The sequence below is a fragment of the Protomyctophum bolini genome (assembly GCF_963924005.1).
Source record: "Protomyctophum bolini genome assembly, chromosome: 6".
In the NCBI taxonomy this organism is placed as follows: domain Eukaryota; kingdom Metazoa; phylum Chordata; class Actinopteri; order Myctophiformes; family Myctophidae; genus Protomyctophum; species Protomyctophum bolini.
The window spans coordinates 39,092,211-39,115,641 of NC_137867.1; the positions used below are offsets into that span (position 1 = coordinate 39,092,211).

The 23,431-nt window shown below is 41.0% G+C and overlaps 2 protein-coding genes across 2 annotated transcripts in view; both read left to right on the forward strand.

The window, feature by feature from the left end:
- Window positions 1-21,787, forward strand: part of LOC308316732 (arrestin domain-containing protein 3-like) — a 42,998-nt gene extending 21,211 nt beyond the window's left edge. The window contains exon 7 of the transcript XR_013964201.1: window positions 21,211-21,787. The gene's annotated coding sequence lies outside the window, so the exon portion shown is untranslated. The remainder of the gene's footprint in view (window positions 1-21,210) is intronic.
- Window positions 5,806-19,783, forward strand: LOC308317000 (uncharacterized protein; the record flags this gene model as incomplete). The annotated part of the gene is made up of 5 exons (XM_080765790.1): window positions 5,806-6,216; window positions 8,522-8,669; window positions 11,801-11,897; window positions 12,615-12,874; window positions 18,887-19,783. The coding sequence occupies exons 1-5, from the start codon at window positions 6,005-6,007 to the stop codon at window positions 19,781-19,783; spliced, it is 1,614 nt and encodes a 537-aa protein (XP_080621916.1). The 5' UTR covers window positions 5,806-6,004.
- Window positions 21,788-23,431: the final 1,644 nt, after the last annotated feature.

The window sequence follows — 23,431 nt, forward strand, 5'->3', positions numbered from 1 at the left end:
TGCTATGTTGATGTTCTGCTACATGAATGCCATCATCTAAGAAAGACGTTTCCACAGGAGTACATGCACTGCTTGGTGTATGAAATGTGCTGTCCTTTTCACAAGGCGTTTCCATTGAACTCTGGCTCGTCTCCAGTGCCTCAGGTGCAACTGCTGAGCTTGTGCTCTGTAAGACATACATTCAAAATAAATTAGAACTAGATTTTGTGTACATATAGTATACACACACAATTACCAAATAACAATTGTATTTTGTACATTATGTTTAATGTGTTCATGGTTTCTACGTTTACTGGGCCCTAATCAGAATTGTATCTTTTTTGAGCTACACTAAACTGAATAAACTGTACATATCAGCAACTACCTGTGACTGTGTCCAGGTGGGAGGCAAAGCAAGGTAGGTTCCTGAAGATGATGCCCTTGTTCTTGGAACAGCATGGTCAGACTCAGGGCTGGTGAGAAGAAGCTTCAGGCAGGAATCTCCCACATTCTGAGGGGTACACTGAGGCGTAGACTGTACTAAACTTGAAAACATTTTCCTAGCTTCTTCAGGGCTGGGATCCATTATGGCCTCCAATGTTTCAGTTGTATCCATCACACCAGCAATAGATCCCTTTAAACAATAATTGCATGGAAAGTTATGACATGCTCAGGTGGGACTGTGTGTGTGTGTGTGTGTGTGTGTGTGTGTGTGTGTGTGTACGCATGCACACACACTTCAAAATGGAGCACTAAGATCACACACACACACACGTGACGTGTGCATGTGTAAAAAGGAGCACTAAGATCAATTACATAGGGTCATCTAAGAAATAAATGTCATAGATGCAGTCATGTAGGCCTGCATTAGTTACTTTCATAATGTTGTTGACCCTACCCAATACAGTGTTTGATCCAACTTGACTAGAGTGATCTGGTTCACAGTATAGCACACGTGCATCAATTATAATTCTTCATTCAAAGTGAACATATTAGCCAAGTTAGAAGTAGTATAGGCTACAATTACGTAGTTGAATGATGGCCAAAACATATTACCATCAGGTTATTACCGCTCCATCCTCCATCTGATCTCACAGATGCTGTTTTGAGTCTAATCGAACAGTAGTGGGGTTCCGTCTCCATGTTAAATTTAGTTGTCATTTACAACTCATGTAAAAGTTTCACTTTCAGTACTAATTTCAAGGTGAGGGTCTATAGAACCATTTTGGTTCGAGTGGCAATCACCAAAATAAAATAATTGGCCTATAGGGGGCGTAGTCAGGTGCCAACCCCCATCAGCCCTACCAAAGTATGTAAACTGTTGTAACTTTTGATTAAATTATCCAATCTGAACATATGAGATATGTATGGATTCACAATCAGGAGTAGCAGTTGGTACTTAAACCTTATTACACATATAATATTTGTTTCCACCCAGTATTGGTGTATATCCAGCTTCTATCCTGTTGAACCTAGAATGGTGATGTTGGTGCCTATACCTATGTTATCATGAATGCCTAATTGTATAAAAACAAAATACATATAATAGGACAATATATAATATTTCACACAAATGAGACAATGCAGTACATATGTGGCGAACTAAAGTTAGATATTGGAATATAATACACCACTCGTGTGTTATATTGGTTTATTTTATTAGTTATACTATGTACTGCCACTTTAGGGGGCAGAGTAGCAGGTGTGTCTTAATTGTTCAGACTTGGTAGCTTGTTAGTTATAAGACTAAGCATACTGCAGAAGAGAATGAGCTGCACTGATTGCTCTCTTGTGGTATTGATATTTTGAAGGTAAGCAAAAAAGTTAAACATGTCATGAAGGATCCTAAAGTGTTTTTTATGAATATGGATAGTCATGTGGGATAAGTGGCCAAAGTACTACATCCCAATAGTATGAGCTAGCATCAACCAAAGTAGCCTGTAGCTATAGCACAGGCTAAAACTATAGCTACAGTATAGCAATTATGCTGAGGAAGAAATTGTGTTTTCATTATTTTCATTATTATTACAATGGTAAATGTGAATGTAGCTATATGCACTGCTGACTGTTTTCTTGTATTAATATGTTGAGGCAAACTGTTAAATACAAAAGTTATATAATAATATAGTAATATAATAATATAACATTTTCTATATTCTTTCATGATATGACCCTAACAGAAAACTAAACCTGGATAAAGTATTTGTCTGTTATGGCTGGGACAACGAAATGGCAGTTGTGCATTTTGTGCCAAAAGCAAACTGAGGAAAGACTTGTTTTCCCTCTTGCAAATCCAGTTGCCAGTCGTAGAGAAGGAGCCTACACAGACATCATAGGCCTTGCAAGTCAGTTCAGAGCAATTGACGCTTCTCCCCACCCAGACGTAGAACTTCCAGATGCAGAATCCATGAAGCTAAATCGTGCATCCTGGCATACAACTTGTCTGCATCTTTACAGGGCAACAGCACTTGACAGTGCAAAAAAAAGGCATTCTGGAGGTGCTGTGGCATTGGCAAGAAGATCATGCCGGACTGGTGCACCTGTTAATCGTTGTCTCTTTTGTGGTGAAGAAACATATGCAGCAGAGCATTCATTCCAGAAGGTAGAACTCACCCAAGAGATAAACGACAAGGCAGTTGCGCTTGGGAGAAGACCGTATCGTGGCACTCCATGACTATCCATATTCATAAAAAACACTTAAGAATCCTTCATGACATGTTTAACTTTTTTGCTTACCTTCAAAATATCAATACCACAAGAGAGCAATCAGTGCAGCTCATTATCTTCTGCAGTATGCTTAGTCTTATAACTAACAAGCTACCAAGTCTGAACAATTAAGACACACCTGCTACTCTGCCCCCTAAAGTGGCAGTACATAGTATAACTAATAAAATAAACCAATATAACACACGAGTGGTGTATTATATTCCAATATCTAACTTTAGTTCGCCACATATGTACTGCATTGTCTCATTTGTGTGAAATATTATATATTGTCCTATTATATGTATTTAGTTTTTATACAATTAGTCATTCATGATAACATATAGGCACCAACATCACCATTCTAGGTTCAACAGGATAGAAATTAGGCGTAATGTAGTAATTCAATGTACATTGGCAGACATCTTTATTTTGTTTCTATATCAGATTATTCAAATAATAATAATAAATATTAATATTAATATTTGAAATCCAGTTGATTCCTCACACAGGATTGACTTGATATAGCAAGAAAAACAAAGAAAAAACGGCAATATAAAAATTAAGACATTTTTCAAATAAACATAATTCCGATTTTGGCCATTTTGGAAATTTGTCAAAAATATATATTTCTATAATTTGTAGATTTGCCGCTCAAACTAAAATTGTTCTATAGGTAATTATCTACAAATTAGAAGTGAAAGTTAAGCTTTTGTTGAGTTGTAAATGACGGTGTGTCTAGGGACCCCACTACTTGTTTTTAGCTCGTTTTTCCTGCTATTTTTGTGGATATACACCAATACTGGGTGGAAACAAATATTATATGTGTAATAAGGTTTAAGTACCAACTGCTACTCCTGATTGTGAATCCATACATATCTCATATGTTCAGATTGGATAATTTAATCAAAAGTTACAACAGTTTACATACTTTGGTAGGGCTGATGGGGGTTGGCACCTGACTACGCCCCCTATAGGCCAATTATTTTATTTTGGTGATTGCCACTCGAACCAAAATGGTTCTATAGACCCTCACCTTCAAATTAGTACTGAAAGTGAAACTTTTACATGAGTTGTAAATGACAACTAAATTTAACATGGAGACGGAACCCCACTACAGCTTTCTATTAGGTCAACAATATAACAATCCATTCCATCATCTTTTATTATTATTATTATTATACGATGTGTTCTATACAGTACATGTCTGTCCGTCTGTCTGTCTTACCTGGGGTGTTGCAGAACTTGTAGATGCAGAAGCATGGGTGCATGTGTTTGGACCGACGACCCACGCATGAGGTACAGCGCTGAACTTCAGAACATGTTTCTTCCCTGTAGTACTATAGGGACATAATCTTTTGCATCGAAATGATCACTGCATATGCGAAACCGTTTTATTTTTCTCAAGATTGTATGGACGTTCAAACCCACTGCAGCAAGCCAAAGTTGTCTCGTTCTCGTATTATTAGGGAAACGGTGGAAGAAATGTTTGGATCCAGACGTACTCTTGTTAGGACATCCCGGAAAGTTGCAACTTCGTACCATTTTGATCTATAATACAGTGTTGTCAACACCTATAAAGTTACCGAACCGTCAATGTTTTGAATCAAAAAAATCCTCGTATGCGCGCCTTCGCGTTGAAACCCCGTAGCTAGCTAACCTGGGGCAGCTGCATAGCATCTAGCTTTGGTACTGTATCCCGCCGCAGCTTCCGCGGCGCGGCAGCTCAATGGTGTTCTATGCGGCGCAGTGATACTGGACACAAAGAAAATAGTACCATGTGACAGTGGGGTCAAAGTTGAGCGAAAGTTAGTCTATAATGCTAGATATAGGTCAACAACACGAATTACGGTAGTTTTGTAGATTGGTTTATTTTTAATGCGTGGCCCCCAGTGACCCTGGAAACTACTTGATATCCAACCAAACAGGAGCAGAGGGAGCTGAGGGACTCGGCCAGTCATTTAATACCTTTACACCCGCGATATTTATGGTAAGCTTTTCATACAGCTTCATGTCCAAAAATCCGAACCAACCCTTTAAGTATTGTACAGTAACAACTAAAGTCTCTTTAATGTTTATGTTGTACTATTACTACAAAACAATCTAAAATAAAGGGATTTAAGATCATTGAAGCTGGGCTGTTGCCTGGGTCCAATTAGCCCCGCAAGCAGAACCCGAATGTAGTAAAGTTTCTGACACTTTTATGACTTTACCCATTGGGTCCTGTTTCACGCTGGGCTGCCGTCAGTTACGCACACACAAATACAATGTAAACACGCCATGAGACGGACTTCTGCGCGCTTTTACCATGTTTATTCATGTATTGACTTACGAATGTGCGAACTATAAGTACCTTACATACCATACCGACACATCTCCTGTGTCGCGGAAGCCGTTAAGTATTTTTAATCCATGATTGATTAAAAATGTCGCTTCTTCCTACCTTGTTTATTGACACCTCATTGTACCGCCTATCTGGCTAGCTAGTGGTGCTACAGCTATGACGGAGCAGATCAAAGGCAGGGACGTAGCCCGCAAAGCCAACCGCACATCGGGAGGCGGTACAATAAACGGTAAATAAACAAGAAGAAATCAAAGCGACATTTTTAATCAAACATGGATTAAAAATACTTAACGGCTTCCGCGACACAGGAGATTTTATCAGAGGTATGTAAGGTACTTATAGTTCGCACATCCGTAAACAAACACAATAAAAAGCGCGCCGATCGAATAAAGGTTGAGTTTGTGTATATCCGCGTTCCAACAATCGCATTGGAAAATCTTAGCATGACCAGGGACCCTACCTAAAGCGAAAATAAAATTTCATAAAAGCTTTATGTAGGGTTCCGAGAGGGATAGGGTCCAATATGCATGTCTGCCTACTTTCGGTCCAGGACTTGGCCCTGTTGGTTGTCCCCACGCTCTATGTAAGAAAGCCGCCTTTGAACTATAGCCTCGGTCCGAGGCTTACTTATCTGCGAATTGGGCCATTGGACTGGCCACATGAAGTGAACGCAGTTTGCGTAACTCTGTCTATGGCTCTGATCCAGGCTATCCCTTCCATGTTTAAGGGTGTGGCCATTGGCCAAGTCATTCAAGGCAAGGCATTAAGGCAAGCCTCAGAAGCCTGGAACTGGAGTGGACGTCTGGGCGGATAGACAAGAAGACGAGTAGTAATGTAAACGTAATTACATCAATACAGGGCAGGAACAAACAAAACTGGATGCATCGACAGCCCGACGATCCTTTTGGTTTAGTTTGTTTTCTTCTTTTTCTCTCCAATCTCTATTTGTTGTAGTTTTTGTACCACCACGCCGATAAAATGCCTTCTATAAGACAGTTTAAGCTCACTTATGACGCCCTGAACGACCACGGGACGTTCTCCGAGGGCGACAACATCACCGGCCATGTGACGGTGGAGCTGGAGAAAGAGGTTAAAGTGGAGGCGCTGTTTGTCAAAGCCAAGGGAGACGCCAACGTGCACTGGTCGGAGCGACACAACGACCGCAAGTACAACTACAACGCGCACAGGAGGTTCTTCAAAGTGAAACAGGCTCTGGTTGAGCCAACGAATAAAAGTACGCAGTCTTCATTATGCAAATGTCCCATTTCACACGTTTTAAAATGTCTCAAAAATCTTTTGAAAATAGCAGATTTACAAGCTCACAGTGGCCGAAATGTAACAAAAGTTTTCAAATGAATGTAGCTAGTGGAGTAAAAGTACAATATTTGTATCCGAGATGTAGTGGAGTAGAAGCAAAAGTATTGGAAATTGGAAATACTCAAGTAAAGTAGGCCTACAAATATCTCAATTTTAGCTACACAAATACAGTAGCCTACTAAGTAAATGTACTTATAGTTACTTTACACCACTGACACTTGCTGGGATAATTTATTAACCACAACCATTTCCCGTGCAGGAAAGCATTGTGCATTTCTTCTTCCCAGAGGGATATATCACTTTCCATTCTGCTTGAAAATTCCAGCGGGGTGAGTGAGAATAATTCTGTTAATGATGAAACCTTGTTAGCAGATCATGCATCCATTATACCAGTGGTTTTTCAACCATTTTCATATCAAGGCCCATTATTTATTCATTTGAGCCACGGATGACCATTTGATGGCATTATAGACACAAAACTAAAGAAATATTTTGTACTTTAGTAATATTTTGTCCACTATCCATGCTGTATTGATGTTGGTACCATTAGGAGAGAATAACAGGCAAACGTTGATCAAAATAACAATTATATTGTCTCTATTGTGTAGATAAATATTATGTTTAACTATAATTTAACTCTTGAGAGCGTAAAATGAAACCAAAGTAGTGTAGACCCATAAAGCCCTAATCACACCCGAGGGTCGCCATGCAACTGCAACATGCAACTCCTTACAGTCTTGCAACCATTATTCCCAATGGCATGTTGCAAGGAGTTGCATTGGTGTAGTTTGTTTTGTTGCAAGGAGTTGCAGCTGGTGTGATTTGGGCCTAAAAGGGTCCTTTTGGCGACCACCTGGAGCCCCCTCAAGGACCACTGGTGGTTCCTGGACCACTGATTGAAAACCACTGAATTAGAGTGAACAGATGTATCATATCTCTGCTATTGGAAAGAAACCGCCCAACTGGGGGGGGGGGGGGGGGGATACAATTTTCAGAAAATGAAGAAAACCTTAGGCTATATTTTTAAGACAATGTAATACTGCCTCATCAAAGTTGGTATTTTGACTTTATATATTGATAGGAGGAGAGGTACGTGGTGGAGTTATCTGCTTTAGCAGACAGTTTGAGTTTCCGGATTACTGTGACTGTGATTAGTATGGCCAAGTCAGGCTAAGTTTGAGGGTCCAATGGAGTTAGGTTTTGTCCAAAGCACTTTTTATACATTTCATTGGTTCAATATTTGTTTTAACCAACGCACACGTAAAGGGTGTTGAATGGTGTGTAACTGTGTACACGCCATTATCTCTATCTCCAAGTTGTTTAGTTTTTAGTTATGCATCGTATTAACGGCAACAAATCAAAATGTAGCCTACTGCCATTGCCATCAGATCAAGTTGAATCGGTTTGGTCTTAATCCATTAATAAAACCGGGAAATTGTGTCATTTTAGATTTTAGATATTCAAAAATAGCAAATATACAACAAGCTCATGGTGTGTCAATTCGTGCTGCACTATGAGCTTGTAGATTCGTTTTTTTATTGTGAAAATTGGTGCAAATCTTTAAATATATTCTTTAACTTTAACTCAAAACTTTGCTTCTGGGGGGGGTCCCTATTTTGAGACAGGGGTCCGCAGCCAAATACATATACATTTCGGGGGTCCTTGACATGAAAAACGAACGACATCCCGTTAGTCGGACTACGTGGCCGGTTAAGACTCACCCCGTGGCTTCCACGTGCAGTTATGGTTTGGGATTGTTAGTAATGGGTCGGACTAATGAGTGGTCGGAACAATGACACGTTACCCTGCACTGCACGACACCACTGCAGCACACATGTCTATCCTGTCCACTCCAGTCCGAACAGCCACACCTTGAACAAGCACTGTAGTAATTGAGTAGTCAATCTTCAGGCCAAATTAGGCCAAATTGACCCCTTAGCTGAGGGAAATGATTTAGCCGATTGTCTGTTGACTGTTGAGAGACGTGAGACAGGATTTTATTTTAAGTACCGGTATCTATTGGTTGACTCCAAGTGATGCTGCAGCTTTGATGGCCTAGTGGTCCAGGCGCATACAGTATAGGCTCTGGCCTGACAGCGTGTCTCTGACACACACACATGCACACACAACTTTAGCATTACAATGAATGAACAAGATGCGTCTGGTTTATCGTTGCAGATCCATGCCATCCTCCTTCAAAGGGACTTATGGGAAGATTGTGTACGAAATCGAAGCTAAATTGGAAAGGAGTTGGAGGATGAATGAAACCGATTCAAAGCACCTCAACTTTGTCTCCAAGTCTTTCCACAACATTGGCCACCTGATGGTATGTACATATTATGTTCCAGTTCATGTTTGTTGAGACACTGCAGAGCTTTTCTAAAGGCCAGGCCACAGCCGCCACACCAATGCAACTCCTTGCAACAAGCAACATCTTGCAACCATTATTTACTCCCCAATGGAGTTGCATTGGTGTGGACTGGCCTTAAAACTGTTTTGTTCAGGGGTCATCAACATGTAATGTTCTTCTTCTTGATCATAAGACAGAATGACTGAATGTCAAGTCTCCAGGCTTTCTTCAGAATATGCTCGACACTTATCAACTATGACACTATGGCATATTAGGACTAGGAGTCCAACTAGTACTAGTGGTTCTAAAATGTTTTATTTGCAAGGACTGGTCTGCAACCACCTTTACTCCAGCTAAACTTAGAGAGAAATCTGATTTCATGCCATTAACATTACTATATCCATAAATTGACCAATGATGCCTACTTTAGATAGTTTATACCAAAGGGCATCCCTCCAGACTGTATCGAATGCCATACTGTAATGTAATCTATAAAGGAACAGAATAATCTCTTATTTTTAAAGCAAAATAATTCAACAATGTGCTTCAAGAGAAAAATATGGTCACTGGTGGAGTAGTTTTTTCTAAAGCCTGCCTGGGTTTCCCTCAAGATAGTCTTCAAGATTGTCTTCACAGAAATGTAGCAGCCTTGCATTTAGTTCATTTGTGAACAATTTACCCATGCAACTCAGAAGCGTAATCCCTCTATAATTATCACAGTCAGCAGTATTGCCTTTCTTGAAAATTGGTACGATCATGCCAAGTGTCCAATCTTCAGGGAAGATACCAGAGTCAAGGATCTTATTAAACAGTGCGGAAGGTACACTGCGTCACTGCTACTGGCCATGAGGGCCGGATTTAGCCAGCCCCACTAAGGTGGGCAGACAGAATTTGGGGTGTCAAACCACCAAAATGCATAGAAAACTATATGCTATCATCATCAGTTCATCTATCTTCTCTTTGACCAACAGTATGCTAACCCAATTGCCCTTCCTGCCACTACCTCTGCATTTACCCCGGGCTTGGGACAACTTGTGCAACACAGGAAATGCTTTCTCGTATGTCTTCATGGGTTTAGACACAGTGGCCAGGTCTGTTTCGTTTGGACAACATAAGTTCCCTTTTCAGAGTTGCGTAGTCTGCAAAGGCTCCAACAAGGTTGAGTCTAGTCTAAATCTCTCAGAATAGGGTACAAGGCTTGATATGGTATGATATGATTATGATACTATTGACATACTTTTGACTCCACTATACCTTTCTAAGCCTTATATTTCAAATAGTGAAACTAGCAGATCAACAAACTTGCAGTTTCTTTTTTAACGTCTACATTTTAATATAGACAGAGTTTTAAAGGCCTGCGCACTTAACATTATTGTAAAAGAAAGCACTCCAGTACTTCAACTCACGTACACATTTGACAGATAATATTCCACTTGAGTCGTACTTTGACTCAAGTACTGGGGTTGGTTTGTTGTTGTTGTTCATCCATGTCTATATATTTGTTATAGATTTCTCATTTGCCAAGATGACCATGTTATTTTTTCTTTCGTGCAACATGGTGCGACGGTAGGGGGTTAGGACACGTGCCAGTGTGGAGAAGGAACTCTCACATGAAGCTGAAGACACACCAATTACAAGGGCTGTCACATACAACTTGTGCAACACAGGAAATGCTTTCTCGTATGTCTTCATGTGTTTAGACACAGTGGCCAGGTCTGTTTCGTTTGGATAACATAACTTGGCCAACATTGGCTTTGCAACAATGAGTTCCCTTTTCAGAGTTGCGTAGTCTGTTCCAGTTTCAGTAAGAACATGCAAAGGCTCCAACAAGGTGGAGTCTATAGAAATCTCTCAGAATAGGGTACAAGGCTTGATATGGCTGTCATTAGGTCTAAATTCTTCTTTGAGAATCTGTTTTCCAGCTCTGAAATGGCCCTGTCGAGGATGCTGAGCAAGGATCTTTTGAGAGACTGAGAGGGGGTGATGGTGGGGTTATCAGTATCTGTATAGCTGGAAGCCCTTCAAGGACCTCTGGGGTAGCCCCAAACCTCACTTTGACCCCATATTATTGCTTATAGCAGCTTTAAGTAAAAGTAGCAATACTGCAACATATACATATTCTGTTAGAACTAAAAGTGTGGAATTCAAAATGTACATAAGAAAAAATACAAAAGTATTGGCTTAAAAATGTACTTACAGTAGGCCTACCAAAAGTAAAAGTAGGCCTACTAAGTAGGCCGATAAACTTTATTTTCTTTGTGTTTGAGCATATAGAATTACTCCTGCTTCGTGGATCTGTTGCTGGAGGCGTGGTTATGTGTAGGAGGTTTTCGACGCGGCTCATTTTCTTCAGTGTGTGCTCTGTGTTGTGTTCTGAACACTTCTTTGTTACACTTTTGCGGTATGGGTTCATTGTTGGGTCTAAAAATGCTGCGCAGTGCCCACCCAATCAGAAACGCTACAGATATTTTTATAGGCAAAAAAATAAAGGATCCCCATAACTTTTGATTGGGTGGGCAGGACGCACGTTTGGGTGGGCTGTGCCCACCCCTGCCCCCCCCCTAGAACCGGCCTTGCTGGCCAATCGCAGCATGTCTTTTCCAGGATTTATCAATTCAATCCAAAAGAGCTGTATTTGCATGAGAAAACAAAATGACAAGCTCCCAACGCATCACTACTGTATGTGACCTGTTGTGATATAATACACCACAAGGAGGGCTACTATATGGTGATCAACACCTCAAAAGTATAGCATGATCTCAAGTGTATGCTACACACAACTTCTGCTGTTATGCTACAATTCCATTACTTATATTTATGATTAGAAAGCAATGAGGTCAGTCTGTTGCTCTCCCCAAGTTGGCAGAGGGAGTGTAGCACCCAGGATTACATTAGACAATTTACACTGGGTGAGAAAAATGGGTTACAAAATTGTGGGATAAAAAAAAGGGAAAAGAAAGAAAGAAAATGTACTTTGCTACTTACAGCATATGATAGCCATTGCTAGCATAAAGGTAAGGTAAATAAGGATAATATGGTCGTTTAATTGGGCAGGGTAGGGGACTTAGAGACTTATCTTCTTGCTGTGTGATGTGTGTCCTTTTCAGGCTCCCCAATGTGGTTCTACGAATAAAGAGATGGGCATGTTCTCCAAAGGTCAAGTTCACATGGACGTAACTGTCGACAAGAGGGCTTACGCTCCAGGTAATGTCACCACAACTTTATAACTTCTGTATTCAGAATAGAGTCCATAGTAATCAATTTAAAGTTTTTTACTGTAAACACTTATTCTGTCCAACAACTATATGCATCTGCAGATTGGTACTGCACTGCCATTCCGACTCGCTCAATGTTTGATGATAAAGTCCAGAAATGTATTCTGATACAAATTCAATTCAAATACTTTGTGATTTTCTTTGTACTATGGACTTTCTAATATCCATAGTACATACAATAAAACAAGTTATTAAGTATTTTATTTTTGGCATTCTCACCCATGAGTAGACATTTCATATTTGAAGTAAACTATACATTGAAATAAGTAAATAAATATCTCTGTCTTAACTCAGTTCATATCATTGACCTACTTAGTTCACACTTGGCTGGTGTATTGGATACAAATATACTGACAAGAAGACAGGAAATGTGTTAACCACCGACTAAACCACTAACCCTAGTAGCTTCACAATTCAAATGTAAAATAATTGGGTTAGACTTCGCGCAGACGAAATGAAAGCCTGGGTATCGAGGCTAGACTTTAGTGGACGATTATTTGTCATACAAATAATTGTCATTTATGATTTAATTGTGTTTCTTTGCATTGAACGTTTGAACATGTGAATAAGAAAATGCCTTTTAGGCAAACATTGCAGTATTTTTAGTAAAACTAAAAAAAAGTGAATACTTTTTCCACCACTGCAGGTGAGACTGTGAACATTGTTGCCAAAGTGAACAATGCGTCATCCAAGGAAATGACACCCAAGTTCAGTCTGAAGCAGAAGGTGGTGTTCCACGCCGATGGCCATAGCAAGTATGAGAGCAGCGTGTTGAGCAAAGTGGTCGGAGACGTCATCAGTCCCAACACGGAAAAATCCATCACGTGTAAAATGACGCTTGGCTCCAACATACCCCAGACCATCCAGAACTGTGAGAACATCATCATCCTGGAGTACGAGCTAAAGGTACGGGGGGGGGGGGTTCCCGGGCGGTCCACTCGTAGAAATGTAGTAAGTAAAGTACACATTAAAATGTACTTAAAGCAGCACTGTGTAACTTTCCTTTTCTACCCTAGATTTGAACCCAGTTACTTCACCACTTTTCAACCCATCTTCATATAATTGGTCCTCACTAATTGGTCCTCATAATAAAATACCACCATTTCTTTCTACTCAGTCTGTGTCTCATAGGATAGGCGGGTAAAAATATGGTTTGACCCTAAAAAAATTCACATTCTGTTGAAGCTTTCAGGAGATTTATTTTGATACCATAACAATAAGGAATACATTCATTATTACTGGGCGGTACTGTCATATGATGTGACATTTGTAAAAGCATGGCTACCAAATGATAGACTCATTAGACTGGGAATATTACACAAATCATGGAAGAAATGTACAGAGAAATGTCTGCACTATTTTATTTGTAAAGGTGTCTGGCAATAATAATAATAATAAAAATATGTCCCCTATAGGGTAGTGGTTCCCAAACTGTGGGCCGGGACAAACATTGTGAAAATAGGCGATCTATAAAAGCTCACAACGCTGAGTGTCTTTGCACCAAACACACTCAGTAGGACCAATTGGCCACTTGTCTGGTCTATGGGGAAGATGGACTCCTCAGTGGGGATACAGTGGAGAGAAATGGCCCCTCAATGAGCCCTCATGGGCCTAGAGACTAGAGGGTGTGCAAGTCAGTCCAGAGCTATCACACATGTATCTTGGTATATAGGCAGGTGGTGGAGTGTGGCATGGATAGGGTTCAGTTATGCTTGTCACAGACATCTTCTTATTCCCGAGACTGTAGTAGTTGTGTGTGTAAAATTAATTTCACATTTACTTTGTGTTTGGTACTGCTGGCAATAACCTTGAGCCCTGGGCTCCAGTCTCGGTCTCCCCATAGAATCCCAATCTAACCTCCCTCCACGCTGTAGCCCTGCTGCTATCCAACAAACAAGCATTGCTGCCTTCCAATGCATGGCTTTTTAAGTCATATGGCAGCCAAGACTATGGACTTTAATGTTTGTTTAGGGCACACTAAATGACAACGTAGGATGCCATGTGGCCAATATAAATACAGTGGGCGCCCCTAATTTCGTGTTTTTTACACCTTTTGCATTTTCGTACTACAGTAGCTGTTCTAGAGGAGAGGGGAGAGGGTATTCTGCGCCATAATGATCAGTCACTGGGGGCCCCAGTAATATTAATGGTCAGCCACCAACCAGACACCGACTCTCCTGTGAGCCAGTCCGACATAGGGACACCCCTGTCTGCCTGACAAACAATCATGCACCACGTGGAGGTCTTAGAACCACCACTATGTGGGTCCGACCCTTCTGTATACCTATGCCCACTCTAAGCGCCTATAGCTCAGACCTAGGAGCCAGCAGGAGGTCCATTTGGGACCAGCATGCATAAGAACACAGTTCTGACAGTCTTGCAACATGTGGAGGTCTTATAACCACCATCAGTGGAGACTGTCCTCACTACCTAGGCTAACTCAAGAGGTCCTATCTCGGGAGTAAGAGCCAGCATGGTCCACATGGGACCAGTGGGACTATAAGCCAGGCGACATATAGGAACACTCCTCCCAGCCTAAGCTAAGTTCCTTAGTTTCTACCTCCTCCACACTCCGTTCCCCAGCATGCCGTGACCCCCACCTACATGAGTGAGTAGATTAATCTTGTGACTCATGTAGCCTATTTATTTTGAGATGTTTCCTCAATGTAGACATGCAACTGGTGCAAGTTGCAACATCCTTTGCAGGAAACTATGGCATTGCATTTATTGCACTTTGCATGCTCAGCCTCAAGAGTCATTTCCCTCTCTGTTAACCACACTCGCAAAGTGCAATAAATGTGATGCTGTGGAGTAGGAAACTGCGAGACAGGAAACCCAGTTTGTGTAGAGGAGTTTACTGATCTTCCACATACAATACAGACACTCTGTAGTGAGAACAACAACACCGGAACCGGAAGCACTGAGTCCTCCATGTTTCCCCCGTGCTCTTAAAGGCACCATAGCCCTCGGGTGAATGTCTCTCGCAGTCTCTAGATGTGGGTCACCACAATGCCATAGTTTCCTGCAAAGGATGTTGCAACTTGCACCAGGAAACATCTCAAAATCAATACGCCTACACGAATAACGTTAGAAAATAAAAACTACTAACTTCTACAGAGCTTTTTATTATGACTCGACGTCTTTCTGTCTGAATCACGTTAACTAAAAATCAATTTCTCTGCACTTATTTTTACAACTTATAAGCAACTCAATTGATTTTTATTTGGCTCTAAATTAATCGCGCAACTGTTGAGAGCCCAGCCTTTAGGTGCATATACATATACCTCCATAGATTGATTACTTTATAAACAGTTTGCAAAAAAAAGCACAGGATCATAGCCTACAGTACAATAAAAAATAATATTAAATTAATCTGAACATTAAAGACATTTGTCACCACAACAATCATTATTGCAATGTGTACTGTATATTTAATATACAGTACAAATTTCAACAATGATATTGTCGTGGCGGCTAGCTGGTGGTGATTAAATAATAGTGCCAACTCATAATTGTAAATTGCAAATACAATCATTTAATTTGTGTTTATTAAGTACTTGGTTAGGTTAGTTATAATATAAGCATAATATATGTCAGAAAAAAGGGAAAAAATAATATTAGGAACCGTTAGGAACCGGAACCGTTAAAGTCCTAACAAATCCCAACCCCCCTTTACCTCCTCACCTAACCCCACCTATCGTACTCCCCTCTGCACCCGGTAGAGACTTAGGTTCTGACTACTCTGCACTAAGAGTAAATAATGCAATACATTAGTTTTGGGTGGGTGTCAAAGATGAATTATTTAGTTTGAGCCTAATTGTATCCACAGATCCAAATATATATAATATTTCAATATTGCAATCAGGAGTAGGCTATTGTCTATCAACTGACAATATTCTCTGCCACAACCTTCTGAATTACTGCAAATTGTGACTATTAGTTTTGTTGTGTTTTGAGGATATCTTGAAACCTTATTCCAAAAATATATATAAATAGTTAGATATTTATTAAATATTTAGTTTAGTTAACTTGAAATCGGTGACTATTTCAGAGGGTTTTAACAGTCACAAACACCATATTGGATTTCACAATTATCTAATTGTATCTCTGCAATTTGGACAAGTTCAATGGACTCCTAGACCCCAAAAACATAGGGTTAGACACAAAAAGTACTTGTCTAGGATGAATAATGAAGGAGTTAGGCTATTTTAATGGTTTTTAGGCCATCTTGGACGCCATCTTGAAAATAACACCTTTCGGGTGGTCAAACTTTGGTAAACTTTTAGTATGTTATTAAGGACACCTAATACTACATAAATCAGTTGAGAAACCTTTTGTTACAATTTCTTTTAGGGTAAGGTGCTTTTTTCATATATTTACCCGCCTAGGAGGGCTATGGGCAGTTCAGAAACCCATCCACCAGTGACACCATTGCTGTTTCTATTTGCTTGGATTCCCCATCAATGATGTCACTACAGGACAGGTTTCTGACACACAGCCCTCCTGTGAGACACAGGCCAATTCAAAATTTCATTTCTATCAGGATTAGTGAGACCAATTCTATGAAGATAGGTTGAAACATGGTGAAGTGGTCCTATAATTAAGTGCTGAGATATTTACCATAGAGGGTTATGCATAAAGTGAGTGGCAAAGTGAGAGGCAAAGTGAGTTTAACATTGTTTAACGTTGTTTAATGCAATCAGATAGGACTTTTCTGTTTGTATGTATGGGCAGTCAAGGCCAGAAAGTATTTTTTGTCACTCGGTACGCCTTCCTGCATAACTTCCGGGTTTGATGAAGATGTCACTGAGCTAATAGAGCCTGCCTGCTTGCTCGAGGGATAAACTGAATCTTTATCCATCAAGTCAAAATTCGTGCCAGATCCTGTGTCTGGGTGAGACGTGACCTTTCTTTGACCCGAGAGACAATATACAACCACCCCAATTGTATTAATTAAAAGTACATGGTGTGGTCTAAGTGTATTAGATATAGATCAAAATTCATGGGACTGGACTGATGACTGGTTGGAGATTCATTCCTTAATCTATAGCAAAGTGGTTTGAGATGTCATTGGGAAAAAAAGTTTTTAGGGAAGTGAAAAGCGGATGTGGAAGGCCTCAAGTCTTCATTCAGAGACGTTTGAGTTACAGAGAATGGCCCACTATCTACCAGTAAGACACGCAAACGCGGGAAGCGAACGCAGCTCGTACATATTTGGGTTCTTTTAAGATTTATTTTTAAGTTATTCTTTTTTTAAGTCTCATGTCACCCAGCCATGACTCAGCCATAACCATATAAGGAGTCCCCAAAGCAGCTATACGTCCAAATATGGAGTGTGTTGCATCAATCACAAACAAATCTCTCAGCTCCATATATGGGCAAAAAGGGGGAACACACGCACGCACGCACAGACAGACATGATCTACTAGGTCTCATAGTAAGTGCTCACTGCGTTCGCAATCACTGCGTTCGCAATAAATGCCTCTGTAAGTCTGTAATCGACGGAGCTCGAGATCCGTTCGCCCCTACATCTCCATGGAGCTGAGATGTTCTCCATATTTGGGCATGCCTGACAAAGAAAGAACTCCATATATGGGCATAAAAGGGACACGAGACATAATAACTGGGTGGGGCTTGCATTTCCAACTTGCATCGTTCCAAGAGGCCAATGCCGCACCGCTCTAGTAAAGTATAAATAAATATAATAAATATGGTCATTATGAACAGTATTGGACATGTATAGTATGTGATGAGACGAGGCTTGTACTCAATCAATCAACAAACACATTATACAAACAGCAAACATAAGTCGGGACATAATACTGGCATAGCTCACCATATATTATCAAAATGCATTGCATTACAGTGAAAACGGTATCCCCACAACAATGAGACAGTCAGCAGTGAACAATATAGGTTTCAAACACATTTAAAATGACAACTACCTTTTTCCCCTTTCCAGCTGGGCGCTAAACTCTGAGTGACCATGGCGTGGCAGTTCCGTTGGCAACATAAAATCCTTCACTGTAGCGCTTTCACATCCGTCTGACCGTTCTGTTCCATCCCAAACACATGACAAACAAACATTTCTCAACTCATGTTGGGCTGGCTTTAATAGTCAACTGGTCCCAGTGGACTAGTGTGCTTCCGGTGTTCCTGGAAAACCTTTCAAAATAAAAGCTTTTCCGTTCCGCGGTCTGTTATATTACCTTCGGGTGCATTTACATATACAATGTCTGCTGTGGAAAGGGTTCATTCTCAGCTGTGTGTTTTATCCAGCTTGGGTTTACTCATTTGTGTGGACATCTGGTGGTCAAAGATGTAATGCGCATGCTAAGACTGTATGTAAAAAGGAAATAAAGGCAGGCAGAACAATGCAATTCAGAAAGGCAATTTCTGAAAAACATTTATTTATGTTTAACCCATTTAGACCCGAGGACGCATCTGTGTCACCTTATAGCTTTTAACCACTTTAACCATTATTTGAAACTTTAGGTGTTTGTTTTTTTTAATCGTGAAAATGTGTGCAAATCTTTGAATATATTCTAACTCCTATCTTTGCTTCTATGGGGGGGGTGTCCCTGGAACAACCTATTATCAGATGGAGGTCGGCAGCCAATTACATATACTTTGGGGGTCCTTGACATGAAATAGTTTGAGAACCACTGACATACAAACCTAGGTTTTTCAGAAAACTGTCAGGATTTAGAAGACATTTGTAGAATCTGGTCTCAGGTCTAAATGGGTTAAGTACCTAAGTCTTTAGATAATATGAAAGGATACCTGAAGGAATATGAGCTGAGATCTAGATAGTATGAAATATCTGAGGGAATGTGAGCTCCTTGACACCTTTACCAACTTGGACAATAACGTGTCAATGAGACACAAAATCTCATTAATCTGCTTCTGTATTCGTAGGCATATTTGGACATCAGCTTTTCTTCGGACCCAGAGGTCAAGTTCCCGGTGGTCCTCCTTCCACTTGGATACATGGATCTCTGCGGCGGCCAGGGCCACCCGGGGGCCTTCGGCGGACCAACCAGCAGTGATTTCCCCCCTCCCGCTTTTCCTCCGGGCCCATATCCTGCTGGCCCCCCAGGTCAGGTCCCGTATGGACCCCCGGCGTATGGACCCCCAGGACAGGTGGCGTACGGACCCCCCCCAGGTCAGGTGGCGTACGGACCCCCCCCAGGTCAGGTGGCGTACGGACCCCCCCCAGGTCAGGTGGCGTACGGACCCCCCCCAGGTCAGGTGGCGTACGGACCCCCCCCAGGTCAGGTCGCGTATGGACCCCCAGGTCAGGTGGCGTGCGGCTACCCGGCTGGCCCAGGTGCTGGGCCAGGAGGATACCCCGCACAGCCACCTATGTACGGTGCGCAGCCAGGCATGTACCCCGCCCTGCCCGGCGGCGGGACCCTGGCAGGGGGTTATAACAACCCATTGCCGACGCAGCCGTCTCCTTACGGCTCTCCGTTCACCTCGTCTTCGACGTCTCCAGTGAAGCATCCTCCTCCTGCGTCTGCGCCTCCGCCTCCTCACGCATTCCAACCACCTCCCTCTGCCCCGGCCCTCCCCCAGAAGTCCGACCTCCCCCCCCCCACCGACCAGCTGTACAACATGAGTCTGTCGGACATGTCCTCCCCCTCCGCCCCGTCGTACAATCTGTCCGACACGTCCCCCTCCGCCCCACCGGTGTTCAACCTCCCGGACATGATGAACACCGACTTCCTGTCCCAAGAACAAGTGCCTCCGTCTTATACGTCACTTTACCCGGAGCCTTCCTCCGACACCAGTGCACCGGGTGAAAAGAAGTAGTGGTTTCCAAGTGGTATACTGGGGTTAAGCTTGATTTTATACTAACCCTATCGTAGCAGCTTGAAGGTCAGCTTGTGTCAACTCAGCAAGCGACGTCGTAGTACAGAGTGGTTAGGTTGACACCTTGTGGCCTTGTAAGTTGTAACACTTATCATCCACCACAGGCATTGACTTTCTTACCTTGTGGCCTTGTAACACTTAGCACCCACAGGCATTGATGTTGTCACCTTCTTGTTTTTGCCATATGAATGCTTTTATATTTTGGAATTGTGTACATTACAAAATACTATATATATGTAAATGTCAGATTTTATCCAGCTACTGTATATCTTGATGTTTATTACAAACCCCTACTGATAAGCTACCTTGACCTTTATTATGTGCCCACTTGGAACACTGACACCATTTCAGGGTTACTTCTTTACCACGCAGCCTGGAAAACATGGATTTGTCTTATGCTGTTTATTTCCAATCTTGGGAAAAGTGTTGTTCTGGAAAATATTGTATCTGTAAAGAGATAACTGCAGATCAGGTTAGATATTAGATATATAAAGCTAGATAGAGGTAAATAACAGATGCACCCTAACACAGTGGTTCTCAACATTTTCAGGCTGTGACCCCCAAAATAATCTGGGGACCCCCCATCCTGACAAACACTTGGAATTGTAGAAGCTGAGGCATTAATTTTTTTGTTTGCCGCTGTTCCACTGATAAAAACACTCCATTCCCATTGAAATGCATTGGCAAAATCCGCCCTCATAGGTAGCATAAAGTGCGCTGTGATTGTGCCCTTACAGAGGATAACCATGTTGCATACTTGTTTGACTTTAAAGAAGAAAGCGAGAGCAAGCACTCAGTTGAATAATTCCACGTAATGGTGTAACGGGTGCACGGTTCAGGAAGACATACACTGTGAGAATAAATACCAGCACTCACGTTGTGTCCTTTTAGGATTCTTGTTTTTTTTATTCTTGTTTTTTAATAGGATAGGAATTATGATCATTGTGAACATCGTGAGGAAAATGACCATTTTCCCACAGCGGTCACTACGAATGTTTGTTTTTACTTTACAAAAAAAGAATAAGGGTGGCTGGAAAACGTTAGGTGACCTGATAAGATACTGTAACTTGTTTATTGCAAGGAAGATGACTACAAAGAGAACTATAGATATGTTGTTTTAAATATCATTTTAACTCAAGTGGATATGGAGTCCACGCTAAAACTATAACGACAACAGTGGAAAACCATGATTATCATAATCCTTCCAAATTGACAGTCCATGGCCACATTTAACACGTCATGTCATATTTAACACATAATTGGCATTGAAAATGTTTACAGAACAATATCATTCATCATTGTGGATGCTCGGATTATTATCCTGCAATGTGATACGCGGGTGCGGACGGCAGAACAACAATGCAGAGAGGAGGACAGTGTTCCAGGAGTCCTGAGTTGCTGTCGACTCGGCTAGTCCACACCCTTGCATCGCATTATGATTTCATTATCTTTACAGTTATCATTCTTGGTGTGTGGATGCCATGGATGGCCCTTTTATGGTCAGGCCACGTGTTCTGATGGCTCTTGTGGGAAACGGTGTCATGTTTTCCGATTAGGACAGAGGTTCCACTGTTCCACAGAATAGGCCTTTGTTATTATGACATGAAAGGAGGAAGCGGGAAGAACGAAACGATGTTGCCCATGCCATTCTTTAAAAGCTAAACATCTCTTCCACGAATAGGCCTTCTGTTTTTATTAAGCCATGTCACATTAAGGTCAATCTATGATGACATCATTGGTGGAATCTGTGAGCTAGTATGCAAAAGAAATAGAAAAACCGCCAAATCTTACTAACCAAAGTGCATGATGTTTTCCTGTATTCTCTCAGTAAAATCAAATGGCTGTTTGATTCTGATATTGAACTTGGATATATGCGAGTTGTGAGTTTTACATGTAGATTCTGTATAAATATATAGTTAAACCTAATTAGCACCCACCTTACTTACACTGCGGAATTGCGGAAATGGAAATTGTGGAATTGCGGAAATGGAAATTGCGGAAATTGCGGAAATGATCGAAATGGAAATTGCGGAATTGCAGAAATGGAAATTGCGGAAATCGTAATTGAGGAAATTGCGGTATGGCGGAAATTGCAGAATTCAATTTGCTGAGGCTTCATTTACAGTACCCATATTTTTTCTATTTTAGTTGTCTACTCTAGTATAGTACATTGTAAATTGTATGACATGATGGATTTACAGTATTACCCCACATTTATACACAAATGACTACAATGGAAATATGCTCTCAGGCTTCTTTGTGTTTTATCCTTTCGACAGATACTGTATGTATTGTACAAATATGTTTGTGCATTTTTGTTAATAAAAACAATTATCTATGATGCGTCTGATGTTCACATCACAATGCAAACAATGAAAACTAGTTTTCCTTCGTATTCATTTACATACTACATACCATGTAGTCAATGGTGTAAACTCAAGTGAACGATAGTAGGCTACAACTGTGTTACATAATGGCTAATAATTCACCAACATCCCCACTAGCATGTATCCAGGTCATCACCTAATTTTGTTACTACTACTAGTGCACAGAGACCCCTTGGGGGTGATGTTGCACTATAAATAAAAATAAACTGAAACTGAAACTAATTGCAATGTGCAGCTGTCTGGCATTTCCAAGACCCGCACGCAAGAGTCTGGTCAGCCATGTTGCACAGTTGGGCTCTAAATGTGGAACATAAAATTCCCATAGATTGTGAAATCAACCAGGTGCTCGAATGAGATACAAAACAGGTTTAAAAGTAGGCCTTTACTTGGCATACCTGCCCTGATGAAGACTCCTTTGTGAGGTGAAACATGTTGGCTTTTTAAACCTTTCGAATAAAATACCTTGAATTTTCTATCCACCCTCTCCTCATTTTTACACCTTTTTGAGTGGTCGGATCGCTGCCTTTTCTTCAGTATTTGGTTATATTATTATCTTTGAGGTGTGGGGAACAGTAGGCTTTTATGCACCACATATCTGAAACAAACTCCCAGAAAATTGCAGGTCTGCTGCCACTCTTATTTATTTTAAAACATCCGTTTGCCACTGCCACCTTTCCTTTTTCTCTTTTCTTTCTGTACTTATTTAGTTTTGCATCCTAATGTTATTGTATAATTTAGTTTCCTATGCTTAATGCTGTGTAAAGCACATTGAATAGCCTTGTTGTTGAAATTTATACAAATAAAACTAGAGCTGCACTCTGTCCAGTGCCTACTTGTGCACACAATTAGGCCATAAATGGCCTACTAGTGCGCAAGCAGAGCATGCAAGTCGGGTTATAACTGGCTGTCAATGGTGACGTACCGGTAATTACGATACGTTTCAATATTTGTTGGGTAACAGGTAACGTATGTCACGTATACATGTATGTAAGTTGTAAGTTGAAAGTACTATACTGTGATCGGCTATGCATTGTGCTCAGAGGTATATATACTAGATGTTGATGGTGACATAATTAAGATATGGATCAATGCCGGGTTATAACTGGCTTTTGATGATGACGTAATAAAGATAGGTTTTCAGATTATGTATACATAGACATTACCTTTAATTCACCCGACACTGAAACATATCCTAATTACG